At 40.4% G+C, this 25,217-nt stretch overlaps 1 protein-coding gene across 11 annotated transcripts in view; it reads right to left on the bottom strand.

Moving 5' to 3' along the window:
- Window positions 1-23,962, bottom strand: part of EMSY (EMSY transcriptional repressor, BRCA2 interacting) — a 95,448-nt gene extending 71,486 nt beyond the window's left edge. For 2 of the 11 annotated variants that reach the window (XM_040964386.1, XM_040964382.1), the window contains exons 1-7: window positions 23,859-23,962; window positions 21,745-21,853; window positions 14,210-14,309; window positions 12,687-12,761; window positions 11,361-11,402; window positions 7,942-8,117; window positions 2,103-2,362 (exon numbers count right to left, since the gene is read on the bottom strand). In XM_040964386.1, coding sequence (XP_040820320.1) covers window positions 2,103-2,362; window positions 7,942-8,117; window positions 11,361-11,402; window positions 12,687-12,761; window positions 14,210-14,309; window positions 21,745-21,814 — 723 coding nt within the window. In that variant the 5' untranslated portion in view covers window positions 21,815-21,853; window positions 23,859-23,962. Of the gene's footprint in view, window positions 1-2,102; window positions 2,363-5,972; window positions 6,126-7,941; window positions 8,118-11,360; window positions 11,403-12,686; window positions 12,762-14,209; window positions 14,310-21,744; window positions 22,235-23,858 lie in introns of those variants that run through there. The other 9 variants (XM_040964383.1, XM_040964387.1, XM_040964377.1 and 6 more) reach the window with 8 other exon arrangements.
- Window positions 23,963-25,217: the final 1,255 nt, after the last annotated feature.

Here is a 25,217-nt window from a genome sequence, read left to right as displayed (position 1 = left end):
ATATGGACACAGACTTGAGTCCTGGCTGCTCTGCTGATCCAGCACCCTGCTAATGTGCCCAGGAAAGCAGCAAAGAGGATAGCCCGAGTGCTTCAGTCCCTGCACCCACATGGGAGATCCAGGAAACGCTCCCGGCTCCAGCCTGTCCCAGGCTCTGGTCCTTCTGGCCTTTTCAAGAATGAGCCAATGGATGGAAAATCTCTTTGTGATTCTCCCAATCTTTCTGTGTAACTATGCATTTCAAATAAATAAGCTTTTTTTTTTCTTTAAGAAACTTATAGGTGAGAAGAGGAAGAAAAATTAAACAAAAATTATCACGAGAAGCCAGTATTGTGGCACATGCATTCCCACAGGAATGCTGATTCAAGTGCCAGCTGCTCTACTTTCCATCCAGCTCCCTGCTAATGTGCTTGGGAAAGCAAAAGAAGAACAATGGCCCACATATTTGCACCCCTGGTACTTATGGGGGTATCCTAGATAGAGTTTCTGACTCCCAGCTTCAAGTGGGCCCCACTATGGCTACTGCAGCCACCTTGCGAGTGCTCCATAACTAGTGCAGGATCAAGTTAAAAGATAAAGAAAATAATAACAATATTTACAGAGCATTTACAATGTGCTAGCAGTTTTACAGTTTTATATACATTATCTCATCTTACTTATTTACACTCTTCGATCGTACAGGAAAAGCCCTACATTACAGATGAGAAAACCTAGATGTACAGATTAGTTTTCCCAGTCTCTCCACTGCTAAATGGCAAAAGCTGGGATACAAATCCAGGAGATCCAGTTCCAAAACCCAAATGGAAAATGGTAATGAGAAAGGAAAAATAAAAGGATCAATCCAAGTTGTTCAATTTTCCTTTTCTGTTTTTACGATTTATTTATTTTTATTGGAAAGGCAGAGTTACAGAGAAAAGGAGAGGCAGAGAGAAAGATCTTCTATCTACTGGTTCACTCCTCAAGTGGCCACAATGAAACCAGGAGCCAGGAACTTCTTCTGGGTCTCCCACATGGGTGCAGGATCCCAAAGCTTTGGGCTGTCCTCTACTGCTTTCTCAGTCCACAATCAGGGAGATGGAAGGAAACTGGAGCAGCTGGAACATAAACCAGAACCCAAATGGGATCCCAGCACATGCAAGGTGAAGACTTTAGCCACCAGGCTACCATGCCAGGCCCCTCAACTTTCTAAATAATTGAATAACCAAAGAAGTATCTCAAAAAAGAATACACTGAGCATAAAATCAAAAGAAATTTCTTTGAAATTTCAGAACTTCAAAATTACTAATAGTTTTCAAAGAAAAAACATTTAAAATCAGAATGGAATTGAGATGTCCAAAAACAATACTGAAAATCAGAAGCCAATGGTACAATATATCTAAAATTCACAAGAAAGATGATCTAAGCTAAGCCAATCGGTAAGTGGGAGAGTAAAAAGAACAGAAACTTACAATCTACCACACAAAAGGCCTCAAGAAAACTTACTTTTTATTTAGTCATATACCAGAGATGCTACTGGAGTATGTAGTTTATCAAAACAATAAAGGAGACAAGAATGATGACAAATGGAGATTCCAGAAGTACACATATGCAACAAGCCTCCAAAGCCATCAGGATCAGGCTAGTTTGAGAAGGACTGTCCCAATAACACGAAATTGATAGGATATTCTAATGACTTGAACATACTTAAAGAAGGGTTTGGAAATGAATCAATGATATCATATGAAGAACAACAGAAAAATTGACTTAATTATGCCTTTCTTGTTTCTAACAAAGATTGTGTTTTTAAAAGAAAGGTCATATGAATATTCATCAAGGTTTCAAAAAAACGACTCCATTTTTTTCTCCAAATGGTATAATAATTACAAAAGGCCACACAAGTCTCAGAAGATCTGATAGATGGGTCAACTAAGGCAAGTCATTGCCAAAAGTGAACTAGTTACAGTTACCCCAAAGCTTTATATGCAAAATTAAAAACAGAGAAATGGTAAGCATCTTCCATCAAGCACACAGCAAGCACTGAAGGCACATTTGTTCTATCTGAGTCATACAAAGTGTTAGAGATGAAAACAATAAGTAGTAGGGAGAATATCCCCCTTACATACCTTCTGTGTCGTCGTATTTGTCGTCTGTGTAGATGGCTTGGTGAAGGTTATTTTCACGGGAGACATGTGGGGCGGTAAGGAGTTGGCAATACTCTGCATGATGTTGCTCATCTTGGGACTGCCACTCACAGGGACAGTGATTGTCTTTGAGACAGGAACAACAGCCTTTGGAACTTCCTTTAGGACAACGGGAGAGGAGCTAGAAGAGTTGGTTCGCCTTCGTTTCCTGGGTTTTTCATCTTCATCCGAACAGCTAACACCTGAAAGGCAATGACAAACCAGCCATAGTGATACCAACCTAATCCTGCATTTTTATACAATACTTTGAAAATCTTTGTGTCATCAAGTCAAATTTGACCTCCTCCTTTGCCTCACAATAAATCAGAAAGCAAGTCTCACCAAACTTTCCTCAGAGTTGTCCCTGAATGCCTTTCATCTTTAAAAAAGAAAAACTATTTATGTATTTATCTGAAAGGCAGAAAGAAACAAGAGCACTCCCACCTGCTGATTCAATCCCCAAACGCCTGCAACAACCCAGTGACCAAAGCTAGCAAACAGGAAGTCAACCCAGATTTCCCACATGGGGTGGCAGGAACTCAATTACCTGAGCCATCAAAGCTGCCTTCTAGGGCCTACCTTTACAGGAAGCTGGAATCAGGAACTAGAGCTGGGAGACAAACCCAGGCACTCCATTATGAGATAGCAGCATCTAATGCTACTGGTCCACACCAGGTTCTATTCTCCTGCCTGCAGGCAACCAACAACCTCCTAGGAGACATCAAGTATCCAGACTCTCCAACACTGTTCCATCTTCAATCTTAATACAAGTTAGAAAATTTCACATCTAATCATGCCAATGTACTGATTAAAATCCTGCAACAGTTTTATCTCCTCATAAGATGAGGCATAAAATCATTATCATTTCATTCAAGGACCCATATCATTCCAATGCAGTAATACCCAGCTGGATGCAATTCTGAACACTCCTACAACCTTGACAAGCTGAACTGTTCATCATTCCCCAAAACCACCTTACCACACTCTATTTACTCGGTGTCTCAAAATACTTGAATGTTCTTTGGGAAATATCAGTCAACATCAACAACTTCATCATCACACAATCATCATCCCCATAACCTACCTCTTCGGTGAAGCTTTCCCTTACTCCTCTAAGCAAAGATAATTCATTTTGCTCTGAGTTTACAGAGTACTTGACACATTCTCTTCTGCAGCACTTGCCACATCACAATGTAACTGTAAGCTCATTTTACACTATTAAGAGGTTCCCAGAGGGGCATGACTAAGTCTTACTGGTCTGCTGCTGTGGGACAGTGCCAGCACAGGTATTTAATGCAGCAGTGAAGATACTGCTTGGGATGTCCACATCCCATACTGCAGTTCCTGCTCCATACATTATAAGTGAATGATGGTATCCCAAACTAATGCAATCATCATGGTTTCTGGGTAGAAAGCAACAAACTCCCTGGTAGCTAAAACTACATATAATATGACATGGTTTCTTCACGTTTGAAATTCACTTTGTGTTTAAAATTAAAAATAGGACTTCGGTTTATTTTAAAGGCCCACCTTTGCTAAATTCACACTAACCAGAAATATACTGAAGTAACAGTTCCTGATGTTTAGTTTTCTCTTTACATACTAAAGCCTCAATTTTTTCCAAGATTTGCTAAAAACTGAAAAACATACATAGTAACCTATACAGGCTATCACTATGAACAGACATAAGAAATTACACAACATAACTATGGAATTGCTAATAAAATATAACTCCTAAAATTTTCCATTTTTTAGACTCTAATTTAAACAGGATAATGGCCTAGAATCACTCCTTCCAAACCTCTACCACTGAAAGTGACAAAGAAAGCAAATTTATAACTATACTGGGAAAAATAAAAATTAAACTATAGCCGATATCAAGCAAAAAGCAAAACACAAACAGGAAATAAAAGAAGCATTGATACAACAGAAAACATAAACAAAAAATGAGGTGGACATCAAACTGCTTCATAAGGTTAAATCAGAGTTAAAAACTACAAGTAAAATTTCCAAAAAATTACTGTTAACTAGAAATATAAGAGACAGACGTCCTATAATGTTTCACTGAAATCAAAACTTTTAGATGATATGTTCTATGAGAAAACAATACAGGGTCAGGTGCTGTGGCAATGCAGGTAAAGTTCTTCCCTGTAGTACAGGCAGCCCATTTGGACTCTAGATCCAATCCCAGCTGTTCTATGTCTGTTCCACCTCCCAATTAATGTATGTGGGAAAGTAGTGGAAGATGGCCCAAGTGTTCGGGCCCTTATTCCCATATGGGAGATCTAAAGAAACTCCGAGCTCACGGATTTAGCTAACCCAGTCTAGCCCTTTTGAACACTTGGTGAGTGAAACACTAGATGGAAGACCTCTCTCATCTCTCTCTTTCTCTCTCTTTTCTTTTAAGGAGTTATTTATTTTGATTGGAAAGGCAGATATACAAAGAGGAGGAAAAGACAGAGAGGAAGCTCTTCCATCCATCCGATGGTTCACTCCCCAAGTGGCCGCAACAGCCAGAGCTGAACTGATCCGAAGCCAGGAGCCAAGCAAGAGCTTCTTCCAGCTCTCCCATGAGGGTTCAGGGTCCCAAGGCTTTGGGCCATCCTCGACTGCTTTCACAGGCCACAAGCCTGGTAAGCCAGGCCACCAGGATTAGAACCAGTGCCCATACTGTATCCCAGCACATGCAAAGCAAAGATTTTAGCCACTAGGCTACCAAGCCGGGCTGTCTCTCTTTTTCTATCTGTAATTTTGCCTTTCCAATTAATATAAACCGGGCCCGGGGCAGTGGCGCAGTGGTTAAGGTCCTCGCCTTGCACACCTGGAATCCCATATGGGCCCCGCTTCCCATCCAGCTCCCTGCCTGTGGCCCGGGAAAGCAGTCGAGGACGGCCCAAAGCTTTGGGACCCTGCACCCGCGTGGGAGACCCGGAAGAGTCTCCTGGCTTCAGATCAGCATAGTATCGGCCGTTGCGCTCACTTAGGGAGTGAATCATCGGACGCAAGATCTTCCTCTCTGTCTCTCCTCTCTGTATATCCGCCTTTCCAATAAAAAAAAATAATAAAAATAAATCTTTAAAAAAACATTAAAAAAAAAAACCTCAAAGTTTACAAGAAGTAAGGTTTGACTAAATCACATAAGCACATAGCTACTTGTTTACATTCACATTTCTCTTTAATGATTCATTTATTTATTTGAAAGGCAGGATGACAAAGAGGCAGAGTAAGAGATCTTCCATCTGCTGGTTCACTCCCACACAAATGGCTGCAACAGTGCTGCAACCTGCAGATACACCAGGTCAAAGCCAGGAACTGGGTTTCCCAGCCAACTGGATCTCTTACAAGGCAGCAGGGTCCCAAGTATTTGAGCCATCATCTATTGCTTTGTAAGAACATTAGCAAGGAGCTGGACTGGAAGCAGAACAGCCAACACTGGAATTAGTACTGAGACATGTGAACCAGTCCCTGCAACTTCACGTGCTATGCCACAAGACCCAGCCCTAATCACAACATTTCTAGTCTATGACAGTCAAAACAAGTAAATACTTGAAGGATAGCAGTATTCAAGGGAAATTCCCCAAAGAGCAAAAAAAAAAAAAAAAAAAAAAAAGCAGTCATTTCTCCAGCCCCAGAACTGATTAAAAAGCAATGTACATCTAATCACATGTGAAGGAATTCTTTAAAACCTTCAAAAATTAACTGCTGCCAATAGCTAGTGGCCATGCGATTTATGCCAGGAAAGCAGATCTAATCAGATCGTTTATTGCCACATTTAGCCAAGATGGTCCTGATAACACTGGGAGTATCACTTACTTTTGACATAAACAGTACTTCCACTTGGCAAGACAACTACATTGGAGGCAGGGCTGGCAGGTCGTGGAGATTTAACCGTTGCTATGCTGCCACTTGGAACGGGGGTAGAGGTTGGGGTTGACGTAGTACTTGTGTAGGAATAGCAAACCACTACTGAAGGAACGATAAAAAAGTCTGCTGTTAACTTTCACCAAAACTGTCCAGGCATACAGAAAAAATATTTTTATTGCAGCCCAATCTGAATGTTTTCGTATGATCAAAAGGCCAGAACTAGGTATTAGATCCAGAGGTTGAAAAGTGTTAATAACCTTTCCTGAAAAATTATTACTTACATGGATTTTCCCCAAATATTTAATAGCTTATCTACAGATGATGTCAACAACGGAGAAGCACAATTATAAAGAAATCAAGTTTAAAACTATATTAATAAAAATACAATATACTTTTCATTCATATCGGGAGTTGGACAACAGAAAACCTTTTTTGAAAGATTTATTTATTTGAAAGGCAGAGTTATAGTGAGAGAGAGAGATGGCTTCCATCTGCTGGTTCACTTCCCCAAATGGCCACCATGAGGGGGCAGGCCAGGTTGAAGTCAAAAGCCAGAACTTCCTCTGAGTCTCCCATGTGGGTGTAAGGGCACAAGTGCTTGAGTCATTCTCAGCTGCACTACCAGGCAAGTCAGCAGCAAGCTGAACTGGAAATAGAGAAGATGGGTCTTGAACTAATTGCCTCCATGAGATGCTAGCACTGAAGGCAGTGGATTAACCTGCTGTGTCACAGGGCCAATCTCAATGGGCACACTCTTATTCTTCCTTTTCATATCACTGGTGGGATCAGTGATGGAGTAACAGATAATTTTCCCCAACCACAGAAATTTCCAATGAGGCTCCCAAAGGAAAAACAAGGTAAGATTGTTTTTCATAAACCAATTCTCTAGTCATCTATCACCCAATCACATTAATGACATATTTCAACCCCTTTATCACTCAATGACAGGACTCAACTCCACAAGAAAAACTCATAAGCAATATTTACTAGGTGCCAAGACTATGAGAAATCCTTTCCATACATTATCACTAAATTCTCATAACACCATATCCTCCTTATGAAGAAAAGAAATTCAAGGCTTACAAACACTAAAACTTGCTGAAAATTCAAACACTGATTTTACTAATGGAAATTCTATACTTTTTCCACACTGCCAGAGACTTGGCAAAGGTAAAAACGGGAAGAAAGGAAGGATACCTTTCTGACAACAATGAAAACAGGAACTTAGAGAGTCAAATTTCAACATTGGTAACCAGTCTCCCTCAAATGTCAACTCCTTCAGCCTAAAGTTAAGCCTGGCCTTCATGAAAACAGTGTCTCAGTCTTTTCTACAGCCCATTAGTATACAAAAATAGACAACTCCTCAGAGGCATCTGACAAATACTTTCAAGCTTCTTGTCAGGTAAAATTAACCTATGCCACCGGAGTCAATACAAATATTCTTTTTCACATTTAATATTAATTCTCAGGAGATTTCAAGGACTTTTTTTTTTAAAATCAAATGTCAATCACTAGATTAAATAACACTAAATCTTTCTTCCAGGTAATGGATTTAGCACACTGACAAGGACAGAAAGAAAAAAAAAAACATATTCCATTGATACCAGAAGATAAAAACACAGCTTTATTTTCTAATGCTATCAATTCAGCATATTTTCCCAGCAGCTAAATGACTTCTGTCATCCTAGTCTCTAATGTCACCCACTAAGCCCTTTTACTCATTTGCTAAGATACACTGATAGCAAAACTTCACAGTTTCACAGAAAGGATGGTTTAATTTTGGCTGAGACAAAAAAAATGTGGCAGTTTCTAGTTTCAAAACCAGAATTGTCCACCCTGTCTCATTACTTTTAAACACTGGAATAAGAGTAGATGAAAAATAAGCCCATTTCTCTAACACAAATATTTGTCTACTCACCTTCCTTGCTTCCTGTTTCTGCAGGTGCTGGCAGAGATGCATTGTGCTGGACAGCTGCATTGGCAACAGCATTAGCTGTTACAGTGAAGGCAGTTTGGGGAACCAGCCGGGGCATCAGTGGGACCAGGCGACGACCTTCAATGGACCACTCTGAAGAACTATTAGGTCCAGACATACTAAACAAAAAAGAAAATGCTGCTACAAGGGTTCTCACCACTAAAAAATGAACCAAACAATGTAACTTCTTACATCAGAACAACATCCTGAGAGAAGAGGAGAGGCTTTATTTTCAGCAAGATCATATTACAAATAATCAGAAGTCAAAGAATGATGCACATTTGAGCCCTTACACATTTTTATCCCCTAAACTAAATTTTATAATGATCACAATTGAAACTATCAAAATTTTTCCTATACATGTTAAGTAAATATCAATGTCAATTTCATTAATTTAAGTCTGGCATGAATATGAAAATTTCCACTAGTTGCAGAACTTAATTTTGTAGTTTATCCTAAAAACGAAAATCACTCATAATTTCTAAAAATCAGACATTTCTTAACAACACAGAATAGAATTTATTGACTCTTTGCAAAATTATCTAACTGCCTGCATGGCTAGAGGTTCTAAAGGCTTTTAAATAAGGGAAACTGAGGCAGTAAACGAGGGGGGTATTAGAAAATGGGTATGAAGACAGAAGAATACTAGATAACAGCATGTGTTGCTGACAATGTATTATATTTCCCTTCCTGTTAAAGACTAGATCTGAGAACATAAAACCTAACACTGCTTTATTTTACTTACTTGTACTACCCGTCACTCTAAGGATTCTAAGCAACCGGACTATTTCTAAGGATACTTCTATACCCTATATTTTTTTAACACAGTTTATCCCAGGAATACAACCAGAGGTTGAAATACCACAAATATCTCTTGACTTGGCTCCATGAAAGACCTTAACTAATGACTTGTGATAAAGTACAAATTTCAGTCAAAAGCAGTCAATCTCTTTGCTAAATCAGAAGTTTCTGCATTTTTCTAAAACCACAGATTCCTTAACCAGAGCTAGAAGTTAAAACTCTATAAATCCACTGATTCTTCAAATTTAGATACAGTAGACAAAAGCCCTTGTTAATGGAAAGTAGAATAAAGATAATGATGATAATGGTGATGACAGTTAACATTAATTAAGGATTTATAAAATGGCAAGCATTGTCCCAAAACATTTTTCCTGTAATAATTTATATAGTTCTCTAAACAATTTTATGATATTGATAGTATTATCATTGTAATTTTAAAGACGGGGAAACTGAGCACAGATTGGCTAAATAACTTGCCTAAGATCACACAACTAATAATTACTTCCTTCAACAAATATATGATACTGAAATCGTTTGCCACTTTATAAATAGAAGATAAAATTTTTCAAATAGGTTTATGTCTAATTTTTGTCTTTGGTTAACACAAATTGGATACTGCTGCATAAGTACTACCAACTTCCACTGGATGGAATAAATAACAACTTAAGGAAGATTTAATCTGTTAAGAAAGGACTTTCTAGGAGCTGATGGATCTAATTGGGCTACTGTGGGAAAACTTATAAATTCTTTCATAGCTTAACACAGCACAAACTAAAACAAGAAAAATGGGGGCTCCTAAAATCCCAATGACCCTCACAAATTTGTTATTTTATAATCTTCAAGTCAAGGCTTGTTCTAAAACAAATAATGGTAAAATCAGAAACTATAGAAAAGGGCTATTACTAAGTACGGAAAAAAATTTTTTAAGTTACTCAACTTTCCTGGCTTCTTCTCTGCTATCATTTGGTTAGATAAACTAGCTTGGTCAGAGTTTACTGTGAAAAATTAAGTAACATCTACACTTACCTGGTGCATTGTTTAAGCAGCAGCAGAAATTATGGAAGATTAATAATCTGAAGCACATCAACATGTGCTAGTGAAAAGGCAAAGCCTGCAGCGCAAAGGACACGACTGCAATTTTTCAAAGATCCTAAGAATCTTCCAAATTTCTACTCATGCAAACATGATCAAACTTTTTTAAGAGTGAAAATTAAATATTAGACCAAAAAAATCCTACTCGCTTAGTAATGACAGTGTAAATATAAGCCATTTACATTGCATTGTAGACTTTAACACATCTTCTGGCAGGGCTCCCTTGGATACTGTAGTCCTAAGGTTAAGAATGCCACTTTATTTACACTAAGTAAGACAAGAAAGGGTGGAAATCTTGCTCCAGTCCCTTCTGAGAAATCTAAAGATGATACTAATAAAATGTTTTTGGACCTCACATCCTCATCCTCACTTACAAACACACAGGGCATTCCGTGTGACAGACTCACAGTAAAAGGATTTAAAAGAGCAGAAATTCCAGAAAGCCAATTTTTTCTAACACTACAATGAAAGCAAGAATGGGCCAATTAAAAAAATATATTGAAAATTTTCCTACTCCTAACATATTTCAAAACTGAACTTGAGTATCAAATGTGATAAATGGCTTGATGCCAACAATAAACCCGTTGCTTCGCTTCAAGCCACAGCTAAGCCTCGCTTTGATCCCAGACACTCCACTCCTTTTGTTCCCCCTTCTTTATACTCAATCTTCTCTGCTTTCTCTTTACCTTTCAACTACATTCCTTCTGGCCTAAACTGCTGCTTGAGTGGGGGAGGGCAGGGAAAGGAGAGAGGGAACACAGTCAGTTAGGACACATTCCTCTAGCTGTTTTCTCAGGCTGGGAGTAGGAGGCCCTCCTACAGATAATCTTTGCAACCAGGATGGGTCACTACTTCCCAAAGGAAGAGAGCAGTCAGCCATCCCTACTCACTGACCCTTGGGATCCACAAGTAAGTACATCTCAGCAAACTAAAACCATAACATAAAATATTAAAACAGGAGTAGAGAAAGACCTAAGAAGCTTAAAATTACACACTGAAATTCTTTTCAAAAAATGAAATTCATGTATAAAAGAAATCAGAAAGGAGAGGAGCAGAAAAGGAAACACAGGCAAATAAAAGCCAACTCTCAATTATCCATGCTAATGAAGAGAGGAGGGAAAGGGAGAGGTCAAGCAGATTAAACGAACTCATACATTATCCAAAGACATTTTGGCAAATACTAGCAAGCAAATTCTTCAACCAAATCTTTTCCAGGACAACTAACAAGCAACAAATGACTAATTAAAAATGACGCCTCCTCTCCCTTCCCACCCTCTGACTAGGTCTCCCAAGCAGCAAAATGGCTAAAAGGTGGGCAGTATTAGGAGAGGGCAGAAGGGAAGAAAATGAAAAAGCAAGGGGCATGGTTAATTTATAAATGGAAAGAATGTGCCCCTGAATAATTGAGAGCTTCAATCTGGAAATAAATACAAGAAAAAGCCTGAAATAATAATAACCTAGTTGCATACCTGTAACTTGGTCTTTCACCCAAATATAAGGATAAATTCATTCTTTAAAGGGGAAAAAAGGAAAAGGAGACTAAATAAATGTTATTAAGTATGAGACTGACACATCATCTTACAACTAGTTGTCCCACAATATTGCTCCAAGGCTTCTTAGGTACTCATCTGGTTTCTAAATGCCTCTGAACTCAAGCTATAGTTTATGTATTATTTAGCACATATATTTCCTATTGCCAATTCTAAAGTTAGCATGTAAGCTCGAGTTATTATTTTGGAAGCATCCCAATTCAAAAGTGTAGAACAAATTAAAGAAGAAAACTATTAATACCTGAATATGTCAGTGACGTTAGCCTGACAACTAAATACTAAATGTCTCTAAAGGAAAATTTCCACATTTTTGTAGTACACACCCACCACTGAATTCTAGAAGAGCTAAACTTTCAACAATGCTGTCAAAAAGGTAACACCCCATTTTATGTGTTAGGTAAAATGAGAGACACAGAAGCACAACATGAAGCTAATAAATCTTTGAGGTCAATTCCAGTATGCCAGCATTTGGCTCACATATACTATTTAAGTTATTACACTTTGGAACTGCACTGAATCTCTTCCTGTAGTTTTATCTCACATTGAAGCATAAAAATCAAATGAATGAATAACACTAAAGTATAGTTTATAAAATGTTTCAATATCTTGTATTAACAGCTGCAGGAGACTAGGTTTCATTCTAAAAGGCACTATCTCTACACCATGAGTGCTAGTTCCTGCCTTCAATTCACCACCACCCTCACCCCATCTGTCATTAGCTGTAAGGCTCTGAAAACAATTTGATAAGAATACTTCATCATTTTATTTTCCATTTTGAAAGTGAATTAAGATATATTCACAATTCTTAAAAGCAGAAAATATATATATATTCTTTCTTCTGAATTGAGAAATATGACATAATCAGATATTAAGAAACCTATTTAGAAATCAACACACATATCAAATACCATTACAAACAATCTGAGGAGCATCAGTTAGAGGGGGAACACTGCTTTATTACTGAGCTTGGCTTCAAGTGAGTTATCTGCTACACTGTGGTGGCCTTTAGTTATACAGAGATTATGCTGTAGCAGTATTTGACCTGAGAATTTATAAAACTTGCCTACCAAATGCAAAAGACAGAACCAACTGAATAAAAGTTAATACCACTTTTACTGCTCTGGTCAGGTTCCCTGAGTACATATCATGTTATTAGACTCAGGAACCTGCTACGAAATAGGAAGATTTCAAAACTATGTTATACTATGTCATAAAATATCAGGGGTGGTACAACTAATGGCTTACTTATGTGCAATTGTTGTTAACCGTTCATCGTTTACTGCTCTCCGAACTTCAGCACGATGGCGTTCTGTTGAGATGCTATGAAAAAAAATAGCCATTATAGAACTCTGCCAAGCAGGCAGCTCTTTTCTATATTTTTACTAATTGTCTAAGTCAACATTTTGTTTGGGAGAGGACAAGACTGCTTTGTGAAAAGATATAAATAGAGGACTAAAAATACATCTTCAAATGCTTTTAAGTCTTAGAAAAGCATTCGTACCAATTATGTGTAACTGCAGAAAAGAATTAATTACAAATTAGAAGTCAGTAAGAGACAAACTCAACCTGATAACAAGGCATTACTGGCAAATCTCAGAAGGAACCCTCAGATCACGGACAAGATTGGCAGAGCTTCCAGTTACCTAAATATGCAAACAGCTGCTGAATGACTCCTAATCATGACTGCTGGGAAGAGGATTTGGGCAAGTCTTTCCTAAAGTGCATCAGTCTATAATTTTATGCTCAGTGAATGTAATAACTGAGAGTGGCTAGATCATCTCTTTCCTGTGGCTATATGCTATGAAACTTGAACCAGGACAATACTGCTTATTACTTAACACATAGATGTGCATATACTACAATGTATTACCAATGGTTAAAAAAAAAAACACAGATTATATTACTCCCGATTAAACAGATGTAGAGGTAGTAGTACCAAATACCTTATAAAAAAAGGCTTAACCTATTCCATTTATAAGTACTTCATAAAATCCAAACCACTCTTTCCAATTGCATCGTTTTTTTACTACTTAAGCCACATGTAGACAATGAGCCAAAATACTTAAGAGATTGAAAGGCAAAATTTGACAAAGCAAACAACAAGTACAAAATATAAACTGTTAACTGAAAAGACTGAAAATCTGACAGTAACGTTTCTATGTTAACATTATTAAATAATAAGAAAAGGTTCTCCCATATTTTCACTTAAAAATAAATGCAACAAAATTGTTTCAAATGCAGAAAGGAAACCAGCTAACACAGAACAACTTCAAGAAAGGTCCATTTGTTAGAAAGAATCAAGGCAATATCACTAGGAACCTTTATATTAGCATTTTTTATTGGATGCAAGTGCTATTACTCTAAGTGGGAAGCTGAATGGACAATACTTAACTACTATGACTACATAATCAGCACCCACATCTATAAATGACAGCATCCTCCTTGCCTTACCCTTTTCCCTCCAATAAATGCCATTCTAGATCTCCATATCCAGTTGCTGCCAATTCTTTTTTCCTTCATTTATGTCAAAAGGACCTCTCTTTCCCAAGTGGCCCAAAATTAAAATAACCAGCCATAAATATCTTCTGACTGAGTTACAAAATGTTAAGGTATGCAATTTTCAGTGACAGATTATACAATTAAAATGTAAGCATCAACAATTTGAACACTACTTTTCTTCAGTTTGAGTTAACTGGGAGTGAAAAATAATGAAACCCCTCAAAATGAAATTCTTAGAATCACATCTCCCAAATTTGATAGTAATTTACCTAAGAACTTTTGAGAGTTCTCCAAGAAGATCTTTCTTTTCCTTGGTGAGATCCCCCTGTGCCCGAAGTGCACTGATAACGCCAGCATATGCCTCCAATTCTAGAAAAAGAAAATTATTTTATCAAGATAGGCTTTCAATATTTTACTACTATGGGTATGTATAGTGAAACTTAAAGGCAAAAAAATCTGAAAACCAAGCAAATGTAAGTATTATACTCCTTCCAAAAATGCTACCTAATATCATATTGCAATGGGATTTTTTTAATATATATCGAGCTGTTCTCATTGACTCATAAGTCATGTACATAAAATGTTTGGGCAGAAAAATCTAACAGTAGATAGTTTGCTTCATAAATTATCACAGAAGAATATTTAATTCAGCTACTACCAACAATGTAAATAGGCTCTAAGTTATAGAATAAGGCTGATAACAGAAATGCTAAGCATTATTAAAAGGTACCTTCACTAATCAACCCTTGAAATAATTCCTTAGGCCTGCCTAAGAATTCAAACTATATTCCATCCCTCTCTGTGGTACTTGACAGTGCTGTTCAGTACAATGCAACCAAATAAATAAACAAATAAACTTAAAATAATAAAAAATAAATTTTTAAAATTTGAATAAAGTCAAGAAATACAACATTAAATTAAATTAAAACAAAAGATCCTGGCCCCAGCACTGACATTTGATGATTTTGTGGCCATGGGCAAGTCCTTTCTCATTTCTAAGTCTGCTTCCTTGTTAGAAGTGATGTTGTAGGTATCTTCCAGAACAAAATTCCTCTTCATCCAGGAAGATTACTATCAAAATGACCAATTCAGAAACAAAATGTTACAGCAACCTCACATAAAATACTAAATCCTAATATAGACAGCTTCATTCAGTACCTTCCAAAGAAACTACCCTTTTAAAACAAAACTGTTCATCACTAGTACTGGTTAAAATATAAAACCTAAGTCCTTAGGCCAGTGTGTGGTTCCCCACCCCACAACCTATGTGGACTACCATTGTTTAGCCTCCTCCCATACTGTTCCAAGACTTGACTGCCCACTGAATTACCTGCAAACAAATTGCAAACAGAAGGTCTCTAAGCACTTATATGCATGGCCTTGACCTCTTAGAATCTTGAGATCAACAAGCAGTGAAGAAGCCCAGAACAAAAAGCCACATAAAAAGAGGGACTTGGTCATCTCAACTGAGCCCACGACCCAGTCAAGCTGCCAACTAAATACTGCTGCATGGAGGTGACTCAGACAAAGCCACCAACCAACAGAAGGAAAAGAAATAATAGTTGCTTCAAATCATTTAAACAAGTGTATCTGAACAAAACAGAATAGAGGGAAATAAACGGTTCAAAACGAGAATCATTTTCACACTTGAGTTGCTATGTATATGTGTTATTTGCCAATACCTGACACACAATAGGCAGTAAATGTGAGTCAAATAAAGAATGTAGACTACGCACTAAACCAATAAAAAGTTAGCAGTCTCCTGAATAATGTGCCTGAGAAAGTAGCACAAAACAGCTGAAGAGTTTAGGCCCCTGCACCCACATAGGAGACCTGGAAGAAACTCCTGGCTTCCATCCTCAGTCTGGCCAGTCCCAGCTACTGTGGCCATTTGAGGAGTCAAACAGTGGGTGGAAGATTCCTTTCTAGCCTTCTCTTTCTCTATACATATCTCTGCCTTTCAAATAAATAAAATAAATCTTTTTGTAAAAGTTAGTAGTCTCATTCAATTTGCATGATTCAGTTCTGACCATGGAAAAGAAACTTTATATCAAGAGTGGTCTAACTATTCCAAACCAAAATGTCCGGTCCAGTTGAATTCCCTAAACGTGAACACCCTGTACGTTTAATCTGTGCTGGATACTCTACAAGACAAACCTCTGCTGCTCAGGAGCAAGGAAGAAAACACTTCATTCCAGGAAACACATTTTCAGCTGTCTCAAACTCAGACTAGACTTCAGGAAGACATGGGATAACCAAATCAAAATGTACTGTATTATAAATACTTATACCCCATTTGTGGGATATTTTATTCAACAAATCAATATTGATTCCTATTATATACATACCAGATAGTATGTATATATAAGTCCTACCCTCAAGGAATAACTCTAAATTATAGCTACAATGAAACAAGTCACCAGACAATCACAGTACAGTTTATTCACACTGGACACAGTTCAAATACAGCGATGGAGGATGGAGGCACTGACAGGCAATACACCCTCAACCAACCGTACTCCAGGCAAGCAGACAGAAAATGCAAGCATGCACAAGGAAGAAATAAAGACAGAAATGTTTCATATTGTTTCAGTAATTTTTGCTGTGACATACATTTGAGGATTTTACAATAAAAGGGAAAAAAATCTGGATGTACATAGTCACTAATTTAGACAAAACTACTAATTAAGCATTGGTACTATAAGGTTCCATGGAGAATATTCACTGGAACAAAACAAAGTCTTTATCTTTAAGCTGATTAAAATACAACAAAGGATATTAAAAAAAAAAAACACAAAGAAATAAAGAGTTTATGGGCCAGCACCCTGTGTCAACTGGCTGATCCTCCACTCTACCTGCAAGCATCAGCATCCCATATGGGCACCAGTTCATATCCTGACTGCTCCATTTCCCTTCCAGCTCCCTGCTTGTGGTCTAGCAAAGCAGTTGTAGACGGCGCAAAGCCTTGGAACCCAGCACCTGCCTGGGAGACCCAGAAGAAGCTCCTGGTTCCTGGCTTCAGATTGGCTCAGCTCCAGCCATGGCAGCCATTTCGGGAGTGAACTAGCAGATGGAAGATCTTATCTCTTCTCTCTTAAAATCTACCTTTCCAATAAAAATAGTATATAAATCTGTAAAAACTAAAGATTTTAGTTCATTTATATAAAGGAATAGAGAAAAAAAAGTAGTTTTATGGAAAAGATGAAAATAATTTGTAGCAAAATAGAGCAATGCTTCTAGTTACAGCCTAAATAGATCAGGTAGAGGATATGGTTTGAGGAAAACAGTTCACTTTGGGCCTCTAGAACTAATGGTGATCAAGACATTTCTTCAAACAAAATTAAGTTTACAAAAGAAATGACAAATATTTCTGATATTTCCGGTCTCATTTCAAACCCAACTAAAAAGCCATAGACAAAATCAGGAGGAAGCAACCAGACACAAACAGCACTAGAACTCAGAACAGAGTTCTCAAAGTCAGAAGTTAACAAAATCCAATTTCTTCTCTTCTAGACATTTACTCATTATAAAGAACCTTAAGGGCCCTGCACCAGCATAAGCCTGCCATGCGTGCTGGCATACCACACGGACGCCGATATTCCACTTACAATCCAGCTCCCTGCTAATGTGCCTGATAAAGCAGCAGTAAATGGCCCTAGTCCTTGAACCCCTTCGCCTATGAGGGAGACCCAAAAAAAATTCTGGACTCCTGGCTTTGGACTGGCTCAGCTCCAGCCACTGCAGCCTTCTGGAGAGTATATTGGCAGATAGCTCTCTCTCTTACTCCTCTCTCTGTAAATCTGCCTTTCAAATAAAAACAAATCAATCTTTAAAAAAATAAAAATAAAAAGGAGGTGGGGAAGAAACTTAAGAGTTCTCCAACCTCCTGCACATTTATTAACATCAATTTTTGGAGATATATTCAGGTACTGACTTATCTCAAATTTAGTTAAAATTCTAGCTTTTTTTTGTAGTGTTAGTTCACATATAAAGTATAATGAAATAAACACATGTAACATGTTAGACAGAAAACAAAAAAAATTGCGTGTCATTTTTATGAAGTCTTTGATCGATTCAATTTAAATAATCAGTCATTCAATCATACTATAGTTCACAAAGCCCCAGGTTAGAGTTACAGCTCATGAATGGTCATGATTAGCCAGGGAAGGGAGACAGAAGGAAAGAAGCATGGATCTATTATCATCACTCTCTATTTCCGATTCTTTTCACTTGAGTAAAGTCTAAGAATTTAGCATCTTACATTAAAAACCCCAATTATTTTTAAAGAACAAAGGCAATTCTTAAAATATTTTAAGCCAATTCTTAAATACAGTACCTAGTCTAAACTTTGGACCTGGAACTGGTGCTTGAAGGCAATTCAAAGGTTTCATTGTTATGTTAATGATCCAGTGGGTGGGAGGAAGTCTTTGGGCAAATCACTAACAAAGCTCACCTCCCAAAGGGAGCTCTAGTCACTGAAGGTGACCTTGTCACCTAGGTAGGCTGTTTTCTTTTGCAGACAATCAGCATGGCCCTAACCAGCTCTGACTAAAATTACAAATCTATTACGATTTACTTTCCAAGTTTTCTTTGCATTCATTTATTTCCTGGACCACAATGTTTAAACGTTTTTTTTTTAAGTTTGTTCTGGCATATTTTTTTCTTCTCTGCAATATCCTTGTCTGCTTTAAGAACAATTTGCTCTTTTTCAGTAAGAATCATCTCTATGTGCCCAGTGTGGTAACCTGGAGGCTGGATCCTCATCTTGCATGCACCAGGATCTTAGGTGGGTGCCGGTTCTGGTCCCAGCTGCCCAGCTGCCCATCCAGCTCCCTGTCTGTGGCCTGGGAAAGCAGTCGAAAACGGCCCAAGGCCTTGGGACCCTGGACCCACTTGGGAGACCTGAGGGAGACTCCTAGCTCCTGCCTTCAGATCATCTCAGCTCTGGCCATTATGGCTGCTTGGGGGAGTGAATCAACGGATGGAGGATCTTCCTCTCTGTGTGTCTGGCTTTCCAATAAAAATAAAAAGGCAATCTTAAAAAAAAAAAAAAAAAGGCCATCTCTATTTGGAAAAGGGAGCTCATGTGTGGGTAAATTTAACTAGTAAGTCTGTATGTACAGTGGAGTATCTTTAAAAAAATGTATTTGAAAATCAAAACAACAGGGAGAGACAGAGGCAGACAAAGAAAAAGATTTTCCATCTGCTGATTCACTCTGGACCAGACAAAAGCCAGGAGCAAGAACTCCACTTGTATTTCCCATATGGGTAGCAAGGGAACAAAAGCTTGGCCCATCATTTCGCTGCCTTCCCAAACACAGCAGCTGGGAGCTAAAGCAGAAACAGAGCAGTGGAACTCCAATGAGCATGCCAGAATCACAAGTCAACAACAACTAACCTGCTGTGCCACACTGGTTGGTACTTCGTTCACTTGATATGCTTGCTCCACAGCTAGAGCATCTACATCCAAGCCCTCAAATTCAGCATTATTCTCTACATGTTTAAGCATGTGCAGGCCACGGACCCAGTGTCCAACTCCATTGGCTAGCCTGGGAGCCCCTTCAACTCTACCACTGAAACAGAATAGTACATATTGCAGCTGTATAGGGACATTTTTCAGACACTTGATGACTTTCTGGATATGCATACCCCGATGGCTCGGGCAGTTTCCCAAAAGTTCATGCACTACACAAGAAGATTTGAAACCCTTGATTTGCATGATTTTATGGGGCTTTCTGAATCCAGTGAATAGTGAACCATTTCCACAGATGATCTCAGATAGTTTACAGGAAGAGCCAAGAAATAAGAGGTTATCATTTTTACATTTTTATATTTAATTAATTTACTCTCTTGAGTTGAAGCCACCAAAAACCAAAGATCTCAATTCAATCTATAGTCTTTGTGATGTTTCTCTAAATTATTTCAGGTGTGAAATAAATATTAACACAACTTTATAATTGATAGTTAATAAGTTATACTGATAACAGCAAACAAACTTCAAATTATCACTGAAAGTTTGGATGCAAAGTAAAAAGTCATAAAAACAAAATCAAAAGAATGATTTTCTGCCCTCAACCCAGCCCCTAAGAAAAATTCAAGTCTTTCTGAATCTGCTAAAACAAAACTGTAAAAAATGGCCTGAAACGTGACCTGAGGGAAAACAAGAATAGGGAAAAATTAGTAGTAAGTAGGGCTATTAAAGCTATGATTCTATCTGGTTTACAAGTAAGAATCCCCAACAAAGATTTCCTCAGGGGAAAAAAAAAGTTGCAAGTTAATAAGCAAACATCTGAAAGCAGCTGCTTTACACACAAAACACTCAGGTCTGGGCACTGTCACAGACCCTCACACATACTACACGGGTCTGGGCACTGTCACAGACCCTCACATACACCACATGGGTCTGGGCACTGTCACAGACCCTCACATACACCACCTCTGCTGTCTGTGTAATAAAGAGAACTAATGAAGCAAATACTACTATCCTTCTTTTACAAAAGTGTCAACAGAAAACAATTTGCCCTTAATCATATGGGTCATTATTTAGAGGATCAAGACCTTACTCTAAATTTAAGACACACTTTCCCATTCAAGATCAAAGATTCTAAATAATTAATAATTAATTAATAATTCATGGCAGCACATTTAATGTGTTTTGTGAAAGTATTTTTTTATCTACTGTGGTAGCCTGAGGCTGAAGTGGGAAATAAAACAGGGTACCTATAGGTTAAGGGTTTATGGCAGCATTTTGCAACCAAAAGTCTCACTGGAACCAAAGAGCACAGAAAATGATTTGAGTAGTCATTTTCTCAATTTTCTCAATAACGGTGCATGACTCACATCATTCCAGGGATCTGGAGAGAAGTTAGTTCATTACACAGTGCACAATGCCTTGGCACTATGGCTTAATTCTCTCCCTCAAAGGTAGTTGAGAAAGGCTGCAATAAGCAACAGGAAGAAGTACATAATAATTTATAAAGTATAAAGCTTGCCTTATTACCAACTGTAAAAATATGATTTGGGAAAATAGGCAAAGGTTGCACTAACTTGGAATTCATAAACAGGGGGCTGGCACATGGGCACACAAGCTAATCCTCTGCCCTGTGGGCACCAGTTTCTCTCCTGGCTGCTCCACTTCCCATCCAGCTCTCTGCTTGTGGCCTGGGAAAACAGCCAAGGACGGCCCAAAGCCTTGGGAACCTGCAGCCAAGTGGGAGATTCAAAAGAGACTTCTGGCTCCTCGTTTCAGATTAGCTCAGTTCTGGCTGTTGTGGCCACTTGGGGAGTGAATCAGCAGATGGAAAACCTCATCATCTGTCTCTCCTTCTCTCTGTAAAATCTGCCTTTAAATAAAAATAAACAGATCTTTTTAAAAAAATGTAAAGGAATAAACAGTATGTAATTCACAAATTCATGGAAATCCATGGCATCCTAAACTGAGACTGCAGTCACAGTATCTGGGACTTACTATCAAACATTCTGATCTTGGGTTCCAAGCTTCAACTGTAAAACGGGGACAACAAGCTATTTTTACATTTTGATCCCTGATTAAATAAGATATTAAGGTGAAGGGCTTGGAAAGACTGACCAGCTTCCAGTAAGTCTTAGCTACTGCTGCTGTTGCTGCTGCTACTTTGGATATGCTTACTATGTGAAAGCACTCTGCTGGGCACAATAAAGACAGAGACTACCCTCTAAAGAACACTGAAGGTAGCGTCAGACATCAATGCAAACAGCCAAGATCCCAACAGAAAGGGAAGAATATACTAGAAAGATAGAAAATCTAAGAAATGAAAAACCATACCCAATTTTCGAAGAATCCTTTTGCATTCATCCCTGCTGAGATCCAAAAGGGTTGGCCACACAACAGGCATTGCTGCTTCTGTCTGGTAGCCCCAAAGAGCTTGTTCTCCCTATCAGCAGAGAAAAGCAAGAAATCAAATTACCAAAATGCATTCAGGGTCACTCACCTGGAGATCCAGCCAGCAGCTAAGAAAGAGAAGAAACTTGTTTAGATACCTCACAACTGTTTTCATCATTATACTTTCCAACTTCTGACAAATGAAGAATGAAACAACCATTTGAGAGCCTCTGATTCCAAACTACAACAAATTAAAGAACACAAGTTTTCAAGGCACTGACACCTCTAGGCTCTTTTTCCAGTTTTTCCACTTGCTGACTGCTCCTTAGATTAACTGGCTATCCAGGCCTAAGTTTCATACATCTGTTCAGACAGTGTCATTTTTATGGATAAAGCAGTGGTTGGGGACAAAGACATCCCACAGAGGCTGGTTAATGTACCAACTGCTCTAGTAAAGATACAACTCTCTGTTGATGGACCTAGAAAAAGCAACAGAACATGCACCAAGAGCTCGGACCTCTGTCATCCACGTGGGATGAAGCTCCTACTTTCCAACTGGCTCAGCCCTGGCACACGAGGCCACTATGCAAGTGAACTAGGGATGAAGCTTGCTCGCGCTCTCTGATGCACTGTTCTCTGTAACTGACTTTAATAAATCAAACCTCTAAATAAAAAAGAGGTCACACCATCCAGTGTGCTAAAAGTATTAAAGAACAATATCCATAAAGTTGTTACCTAGTGGCTACCACTGCTTTAATAAATATGCACTGCTACTCGGACAACTTTGGGCTTCCTCACAAGTTCCATGAGACAGTACAGAAAGCTGCTAGCATGTTCCTGGGGTTGATGGAATTCATAAAGAATTCTCTCCTCAAATCTTAAACAAAGAAGTAAGAACAGAGATCCTGTGGTAATGAAACAACCGCTTACCAAAAGTTTAGATGCCAAGAACTCACTGCGTAATGGGAATTCCCTAGAGGGCGGAAAGCGCGCGGCGGGGAGGGTGGGTGGTGGGGAGAGGCTTACACAACACCTGCTTATAACACAGTAAGCAGCCCTGCTGTAAAACTCTGCAGAAACGAATGAATGAACGAGGGATTAAATGAGCCCAGGTTCCAGCCTAGAAGTCAGACAGCGAACGGAAATAACTGCTCTACCCCGTTCCAGGCGCTTTCTGGGGCCGCTAACTCCAACTCCACGCCCCGAGCCGGACCCCCTCCTCCTACCTCCCACAGTCCTCTCAGCTCCGAACCAGCCCACAGCGGGCGGAACGGACTGCGCGCCCGGACCGGCAGGATGACATAAAGGAAAGGGGTGGGGAGGAGGAGGAAGGGGCCGAGCCAAAGGAATCCGCTCCCTCCACAAACCAGTCCCCGCCTCCCGACAGGATCCTGGAGGCGGCCGGCGACCGCCCGGATCCAGCACCACGTCACGGCATCCCAACGCGTCCCCCCGCCAGCGGACCCCACCGCGGGGCCGCATCGCCTCGGAAAGCTGGGCCAGGAGCCGCCGGAGCCCGCCCGGGGAGCCGGGAGGTCGCAGAATCCTCCTCCCCCCCCCAAAACACACACCCCAGCTCAAGTGTCAAGGAGGCAAGCCCGCCCCGCCCCCTCTCCAAACATGCACTCTTCGCAGCACCACAACAAGAGCAGCCCGCCCAAGCTCCTCGCCTGCGCCTCCCGGCGCCAGTCCCAGTGTCAAGCCTGCGGTCCGAGCCTCCCCGCGGTCAGCAGCGGGGGGTCAGGGGACCCAGCCGGCATCCGCGCCTCGCTCCCTCCTCCGTCCAGAGGACAACGGAGACGCTGCAGGCGCGCGGACAGCCGAGCCGGACGCCCGGGACTCACCGGGAAGCTCTCCGAGCTGCAGCCCAGGGACCCCAGCACCCGGCCTGCCGCAGCCCACCTCGGTCCACCTCGGGGAGCCCCCACGATCCCGTTAGGAAACAACGGAGGATGGGGCTGGGCGCCCCGAGTCGGGCTCTGAAAGCTTAGCCCGGCGCTCCTACACCCTGGCTACCCTGCCAGTTTTTCCCAGGACCCTGCCTGAGAGTCACCCACCTGCCCGGTCTTTCGGGGCTCATCTAAAAGGCTCCTCCGCCAAGACTAGGGGACACCAGGAATTGGGTTTGTTTGCGGTGCCTCAGAAGGGGCAAGATGGCGACAAGCTCCAGGGCGCAAGCGCAGCCGCGCGCTGCTAGTCGGGAGGTGTAGTTCGTCTTTCCCGCCTTTCGGAAAAGCAGACACCGAGAGGCCTCCATTCATACTGTCCTTCTTTGCCTCCTCGTTATGAAAGGGAAGGACGGACGTCGCGAGGGGCGCTGGGAGTTGTGGTCCGAACTCAAACTGCATCCTCTTTGGCTCCTGGGCAGCCGTCGCAGCGCAAGGAGGGCTGGGATTGTAGTTCCCTTCGCTTCGCCTACGGACCCCGGTCTCTGGCTTCGCGCGCCTCTCCTCCAGCTGCCGTCACTCAGCCAATCAGCTGCGCTCGTGACGCCACCCGCAGCGGCCAAAATGGCGTTGGTGGCTGCTCCGAGCCTCCGTGCTGGGGTTAGAGACATGGAAACGCAGCTTTGTCCTTGAGACGGCGCTGAGGAGGAAGAAGAGGGGGCTCGTATTCCTCCAGAGACTTAGGGTGCAAGTGATCAGCGGCCTTCGTTACGCCTCATCCCCAGGCGGGCAACTCCCGGAGAAATAACCCGCCCGGACTGCGGAAACCTCAGTGGAGGTCGCAGATGCCGTCCGGGGTCTTGGAGGGGATTGCGGAGTGGAGAAGAGGGCCCCTCACGTTGTCGGCCGCAGGCGGGTTCCCGAGCACGTGAAGCGGGAGCAGCAGAGCTTAGTTGTCCGAGGCCAAAAAGAAGGAACGGACTTGAGGGCTACGACGTGGTAGGCTCTCCCTGAGCCCTTTGTTGCAGCTTAATCCCACAGCACTTTAGAGGGAGATGATTTCGTTTTCTCTGGCCGACGTAGGAGAAAGGGGGACCCAGGGAAGTGATTTGTGACCTTAAGTCCGAAGCCAGTGCCTGGTGGTGCTGAAGAGGCCATCAGCTTTTTCTTTTCTTTTTTGTGAAGGATTCTCTAGATTTCTATGCTTTCCGCAACATCAGATGCGGCAGAAATACCCAAAGACCAAAGGACTTCATTGTGTGTGTTATGCTGTAACTGTTTCCTTCTGGGAGACTGGGGCTTCTGTTACTCCGTGGCGATGGTGTGCTACACTCTGCACAGAAAAGTTAACTTGTAAACCACTAGGTAAACAGACTTCATGTTCCTGGATGGAGCCTTACCTCAAACAGAAAACCTCAGCATTTAAATGCCCTACTCCTATTTGCCCATTAACTAAAAATGCATTCCTGTTATTGCTGGAACCTAAACTTGCACCTTGAGAAGAAAGTGAAGTAGGATAAATTAGTCTCC

The sequence above is a fragment of the Ochotona curzoniae genome, unplaced genomic scaffold (assembly GCF_017591425.1).
Source record: "Ochotona curzoniae isolate NIBS_2020 unplaced genomic scaffold, NIBS_Ocur_1.0 scaffold_3223, whole genome shotgun sequence".
NCBI classification, from domain to species: domain Eukaryota; kingdom Metazoa; phylum Chordata; class Mammalia; order Lagomorpha; family Ochotonidae; genus Ochotona; species Ochotona curzoniae.
Note: the sequence above shows the minus strand (reverse complement) of the source record. Positions and strands in the feature narration are given on the sequence as shown.